This window comes from Haliotis rubra, unplaced genomic scaffold (assembly GCF_003918875.1).
Source record: "Haliotis rubra isolate DU_JTF1 unplaced genomic scaffold, ASM391887v1 Scf1710, whole genome shotgun sequence".
Classification (NCBI taxonomy): domain Eukaryota; kingdom Metazoa; phylum Mollusca; class Gastropoda; order Lepetellida; family Haliotidae; genus Haliotis; species Haliotis rubra.
This window is the reverse complement of record NW_025765682.1, coordinates 5,169-11,707: the sequence shown is the minus strand read 5'-3', so window position 1 is coordinate 11,707 and position 6,539 is coordinate 5,169. Positions and strand designations below refer to the sequence as shown.

The following is a 6,539-nucleotide window of genomic DNA, read 5'->3' as shown; positions in this document are numbered from 1 at the left end:
TTTCAGTTGTTTGTAGGTTAAGTATATATAGTAGAAAGCAGACCAGTCTCTATTGTATATTAGCAGGATATGAAGTTCATCTCCAATATTGTTGGAGCGTCAAGATATACACATACGGTATTGGTATGGCGGCCACACCCAACTGCAAGTCTGATGTTAATACATCGAAACAATGTTATTACTTTCTTCTTATAATACAAAGTTCACTGGGTAAATATGTCACCATACAGTATATTGAAGTGTTATACACAGTGTTACTAACACTGGGTGACGTTTCTCGTAATCCATGGCATTGTTGATGGAAACATTCATAAAATCACTGTTTACCATAAATGGAGAGATTTCTTTGGAAGCATGATATTAAATAAACGTCTAGTGCTTGACATCTGTGGTGTCTGTTTATTTCCTTTTTTAAAACGTCTTGTTTTTTATCATACCACATTAGTGTTCTTGCATTCGTATCTGAAAGTTTGTTTGTTTTGTTCCCATCTTGATGAAACCTAATTGATTCTTCTGGGTTTCGTTTCCATATGTAAAAAGCCTTGTTTTAATCATACAACATTAGAGGTTTTTTGTGTACATGAAACCAAACAGCTCTCCGATCGAAAAGTTTTTCTTCAAGCTCTGATTTTTTCCATCTTGATGAAACCTAATTGATTTTTCTATTTTCGTTTCCTTAAAACTTCGTATTTTTGATCATGTGACGTCAGTATTATTTGTGTATGAATCCAAATGGCTCTCCTATCAGGAAGTTTTCTTCCCTTCGTCTGCTTTTCATTTCTTTATAAGCTGTCGGGATTCTTCTGATAGGAAACCAAATAGCTTTCTGATCGGGGCTTCTGATCTTCTTTGTCACCCTCCTTTCGCCAAATCGATGAAATTTCTTCAATTGTTCTGCCTTTTGTTTCTGGCAGGAACATGAACACGAATATCCAGAACAACACCAGCAGCACCGTGAAGGGCAGGAAGGAGTAGCTTATCAGACCTTTCTGGAAACGAAAACAAGAGACAGGAATTATGTGGAAATGTGCGACGAACGTGATGTCACCTGTTGAATTCCAGGTCTCGGTGTCACATCTGTCATGTTGGCTGTTCAAGAAAATGATATATTAGTCGCAACACTTGGCAATATTATAAATAGTGGTCAACCACTCCCAATGGGAACGCGGTGTAACCTAGTGGCGAAAGCCAGGCCGAAGGTTCGAGTTCGATTCCGCACATGCAAACAAACGGTGAGTGAGTGAGTTTAGTTTTACGCCGCACTCAGCAATATTCCAGCTATCTGGCGGCAGTCTGTATATAATCAAGTCTGGACCAGACAATCCAGGGATCAACAGCATGAACATCAATATACGCAACTGGGGTACGATGACATGTGTCAACCCAGTCAACCCGATCACGTTAGTAGCCTCTTACGACAAGCATGGGTTGCTGAAGGCCAATATTCTAACCCGGACCTTCACGGGTGCAAACAAACGGCCATGCAAGCCTTTCCATACATAATGCACACGTGTTTACTGTTTAAGTGGGGCGATGGGGTAGCCTAGTGGTTAAAACGTTTGCTCGTCTTGCCGAAGAGCCGGGTTCGACTCCCCACATGGTACAATATGTGAAGACCACGCATGCACGCACCCACAAACCCGCCCACCCAAAACCCACCAATGACTGTTATCATATGCCAACAAATGCTGAAGATATACTAAAACAGTTGGGCTGACAGAGTTTGCTTTCAATGTGTGACCAACAAATGAACAGTGAAATAACCCGTGAAGATCGTGTTAGAATATTGATCTTCAGCAACCCATGCTTGTGGTAAGAGGTGACGGACAGGATTGGGTGGTCAGGCTCGCTGACTTAGTTGACACATGTCAACGTATCCTAATTGCCTAGATTGATGCTGATGCTGTTGATCACTGGGTTGTCTGGTCCAGACTCTATTATCCACAGACCGCCGCCAAGTAGCTGCAATATTGCTGAGAGCGTCGTTAAAAAAAGAAAAAAACCGCATAAACAACAACATCCACAAAAAACAAAACAAAAAAACCCCCAAAACCAACAAACCTGCATGTGGGGAAAGCCATAACCAACACAGAAGTTGGCGACCCAGTTGACGAGGACAGACACGCTGATGGCGGATGATCTGGACCCCTGAGAGAACAACTCGGCCACTATCATCCAGGGTATGGAACCTACAAACAAAAATAAACAAATATATGCTTTGGTTGATAGTTTGTACAACACTGCAGGTGTCTCTTCATTACAGATGGTGCAAAGTTATTAGACCTGAACGTCAGTCGTGGTGTAGGTTTCAAGGAAGCCGCAACTTGAAGACATGGCGTAGGGTTCATTGGTCTGATGAAAGTTGTTTTTTTTGTACATTACATATAGCAGTTGTTGTGATGTCGTCCCACGGCATATCACAGTGAGGTGATCGATGCTGAACCCGTTGGAGAGGGTTGTTCAGTGATTGTGTGGATTGCGTTTCATATGACTGCAAATTGGAATGAGTGGCATTTGGGACGTACGATATTGAACAAACTTGAAGGATAACAACTTCTGTATTTCGTGAGTGCGATGTTTCGATCAGATTCTGGTACTGTTGTAAAGCGGGAATAATGCATGAATAGGAGGAGGCGAAACATCGCGACCGATCAAGACCCGAGTCAAAGAACATCGCACCTCCGTTACCAATTCCGACAGCAAAATCAGCCATCTCTGACCACATCAAAGCAATCCCCAGTCACCAAATCTACAAGAATCTGTATCGAAACGTCGCACTCACTAAATATAGAAGTTGTTATCCATAAAGTTTGTTCAATTTAGTACCTGGAACACTCAGTGGCCAGCGTTATCAACATAAGTACTGTATGCCGCCGTCATCACACATTTTGATACAAATCCCCTTGCCAGTGGTGAATATCATTGTTGACAACGCTTGACCTCACCGCTTTCGTTGACCATTTGCCGAACAAAACCTCATCAAAGCATTAACATTGTCGCAAATAGCCCCACTAACACACTAACATAACATACTAACATTTGGATAGCGCCAATATCCAACTGAGCTGCTCAAAGGCGCTTTGATTTCCCCTCGATCATTGGATGTCAAACTCACACGGCACGTCATATTATCAATGTCAACTCCCTGGGGATCATTCAACTCTTGCAGCCACAAGTCGCACAGAGGTAATGTGGCTTTTCCATCCTTACGAGGTACCCATTCACAGCTGGGTGGACTGGGGCACATAGTCAGAGTACTTTGTCGAAGTTAACTGCACGTTGCTGTACCCGGAACTAGGTGTTTGCATGTATTCATGTGGCCACCATCTGGTCATTTACCAACGGATTCACGGGTTCTTTTAAGTGCACAGTGTCTTCGACGCCAAGTTTGAGGTAGAGGTGCTCCTGTTCAGTATCTTAAGTAATTGACGCAGACACTACCTGAGGAATGGCAAAGGATTCCAAGAATTCGACCCGCGATTGTATCAGACGCAAACTGGCTTATGTTATGCAAAGGTAGTTACGCCAGGTTCTGCAAACCGAAACATGAGTCTCATGAACCAATTCTGACAATGACCTACTCCGAGTTTTCTCGTGTGAAAATGAAAAGAGACACTACAAACAACTATGGTATTTACAAATGAAGTTTAATTTTAAACTTTAAAAAATCGTATTTCTATATTTTATGGCGAGGTTTAGACAGCATGATGTAACTAAGACGTCACAGACTACCCTGTTTGATGAGGTCGTAAAATGATTCACAATTCATCTGGCTCACTGGTTACACCAGTTATGTGTTCTTTGCGCTTATTAAGTGTATTTATGTAACGTACAATGTGATTTGATATACTATCAAGGCCGTATAAGACCGCCAAAGCTTTCTAGCGGCCGTGCCTCGTTTTGAGATTTCCACGATTTCCAGATTTCCGTTTGTCTGAGCACGCTGTACGACAGAGCATGCTGCACGACGTGTTTGCTAGGATTAGAAGGGGCGTAGTGTTGCAATATACAAGTGATGAGATATATACCAAGTAATACTGATTAATATTCATATATCCAGTTGAATGAGTTGGTCTCAAAATTCTGGACTGGTTACTGAATTAAGTGACACCATAGGACGGAACCCAGTCAGCTGGAAATGAGACTGATGTGTAATCAATGTTTTGATTTGTATCATGGCTGCCAGTGGTGGTTCATACAATCACAACAATTATAATTAGGGAACTGTGAGACAGATGAGATTGTTGGCGTAGTCATGGCAACCATACTTTCAGCCATTGTCCATATTGACGTTTTTTGTGTATTCTCTTCAGATTGTTGCCAAATTTCAGTTTCAATTTCGTTTTTGTTTTGAGAAATATATTATACGGTTACCATCTTAATCGACGAAATTTTGTTTTCAAGGTGTACAGTACAACATGTAGAGTTTTCGTACTAATCATTTATACCGATTCCCAATTGCGCAGATCGATGCTCATGCTGTTGATCACTGGATTGTCTGATCCAGACTCGATTATTTACAGACCGCCGCCATATAGCTGAAATCTTGCTGAGTGCGGCGTAAAATAAACTCACTCACTCACTAACTCACAGAATTTGGCAGGTTCGTGAAACGGTGGTCATAAATTGTGTTAGGATCTTACTTTGAAAGCATTATGTAAAAATAGTGCTGTGCAGTTTATGACTTGGGGGTTGGGATTGCATCATTGTTATTGGGCCTTTGTAGACATTTTGTAGATGTTTGAAGTAATTGTCTCTATACCGCTGATATTAGTGATCAACATCGTGAGCATAGATCTACGAAATTGGGATACGATGGTATGTGTCAACTAAGTCAGCGCGCCTGACCATCCAATCACGTTAGTCGCCTCTTATAATTACGACATGGGTTGCTGAACACCAATTCTACCCCTGATCATCACGGGACACGTCATACGAAAGTACAATGGTATCCCTATGGAAGCTATAGTATATTTCTACACGGAAATCTCTCGTCATTTGAATAATTTAAGTATTTTCAAAACTTTCGATTTTTTTCTCGTTGTTTCGAATAACTTCTGCTTATTGGCATCAAGATCTTGGACACTGTGGCATCATTCACCAAATCAGCGACCATGGCTAGCCGATGCCTTTGAGTAGTGAGTAAGTGAGTTTGGTTTTAGCAACATTCAAGTAAAATCACGATAGGGGATATCAGAAATGGGCTTTACACATTGTACCCATGTGGGGAATCGAACCCGGTTCTTCGGCGTGACGAACGACCGCTTTAACCACTAGGCTACCCCACCGTCACGCCTTTGAGTAACTAAAACATTCTCACCTGGTCCTAAGGCGAAGAATACAACGAACATTAGGGCCATCGCGACGCTGGCACCATTGAACCATTGAACCTTGTCCTGAAGAAAAAAGCGACTTATAACACATCAGAGACAATAGGAATGGTAATTTCAGTGTTTTGTGTTTGCTTGTTTGTTTAACGAAGTCGTTCTGTAAAATATAAGTGTCTGGACCTGACAATCCAGTGACCGACATCATGAGTTGTGATTTGTTTTTAGGTCGCTTTTAACAAAATTCCAGCAATATCATGGCGGGGACACCAGAAATGACTGACTGAGTTTGGTTTTACGCCGCTTTTAGCATTATTCCAGCAACATCACGGCGGGGACACCAAAATGGGCTTCACACATTGTACGCATGTAGGGATTCGAACCCGGGTCTTCGGCGTGACGAGCCAACGCTTTAACCATTAGGCTACCCCACCGCCCCCTTCCACTGTAAATTTACTCCGTCTATTTGAATCAGTTTTGGGTATGATGTTTGTATGTGAATGCGAAAGTATGCAAAATAAATAATAATAAAAAAAACACTTGAAATTTCGAAAGAAAATATGCAAATGATTGAAGTCCGATAAATTTCGGTTTAAAATGATACACGTTATGACCGCAGTAAGAACTACGTGGTCGTGGGTGGCCATTTTACGTCGACTCATATGAAATTCACCTTGCACTATTGGGTATTTAAAAGCAAGTTAGAAGCGTAAGAGTGAATGAGTGAGTGAGTTGGTTTTTACGCCGCTGTTAGCAATATTCCAGCAATATCACGGCGGGGGACGCAAGAAATGGACTTCACACATTGTACCCATGTAGGAATCGAACTCGGGTCTTCGGCGTGACGAGCGAACGCTTTAACTACTAGGCTAAAATGATTACTGAAAATTACCGTAGACACCTGCTGTTCGCCAGGTAAACCTGCAATAGCACTCGATACTCAATTTCGAAAATCTGTTCGATTTCGAAAGTGTTTGCTGTCGCTTCCTGCCACGCTACACCGCCGCCGTGGTGTAGTGGTTAAAGCGTCCGCCCGGAGAGCGGAAGGTGGCGGGTTCGATACCCGGCCGCGTCATACCAAAAGACGTTAAAATATGGTACTTTGTTGGTCCCTGCCTGGCGCTCCGGCATTAATGGGTACAACAAGAACTGGTCAGCTCGGAGTCAGTTTAATGTGTCTTCTGAGTGGGGTATTCATGCTTCACTGCGGCA

The 6,539-nt window shown here is 42.3% G+C and overlaps 1 protein-coding gene across 1 annotated transcript; it reads right to left on the bottom strand.

Annotated features, from left to right (window-relative positions):
- Positions 1 to 379: 379 nt before the first annotated feature.
- Positions 380 to 5,396, bottom strand: LOC124272643 (solute carrier family 2, facilitated glucose transporter member 1-like). Its single transcript, XM_046707837.1, has 3 exons — positions 5,321 to 5,396; positions 2,062 to 2,189; positions 380 to 989 (listed from the first exon to the last, which is right to left on the bottom strand). The coding sequence occupies exons 1-3, from the start codon at positions 5,358 to 5,360 to the stop codon at positions 783 to 785; spliced, it is 375 nt and encodes a 124-aa protein (XP_046563793.1). The 5' UTR covers positions 5,361 to 5,396; the 3' UTR covers positions 380 to 782.
- Positions 5,397 to 6,539: the final 1,143 nt, after the last annotated feature.

What these genes read in the sequence shown, in the direction of transcription:
- LOC124272643 (XM_046707837.1), bottom strand. Translation starts at nt 5,360, where the DNA reads ATGGCCCTAATGTTCGTTGTATTCTTCGCCTTAGGACCAG. An exon ending in ATTCTTCGCCTTAGGACCAG is followed by an intron (nt 2,190 to 5,320) that starts GTGAGAATGTTT and finishes TTTTGTTTGTAG; the next exon opens with GTTCCATACCCTGGATGATA. An exon ending in ATGGCTTTCCCCACATGCAG is followed by an intron (nt 990 to 2,061) that starts GTTTGTTGGTTT and finishes TTTCGTTTCCAG; the next exon opens with AAAGGTCTGATAAGCTACTC.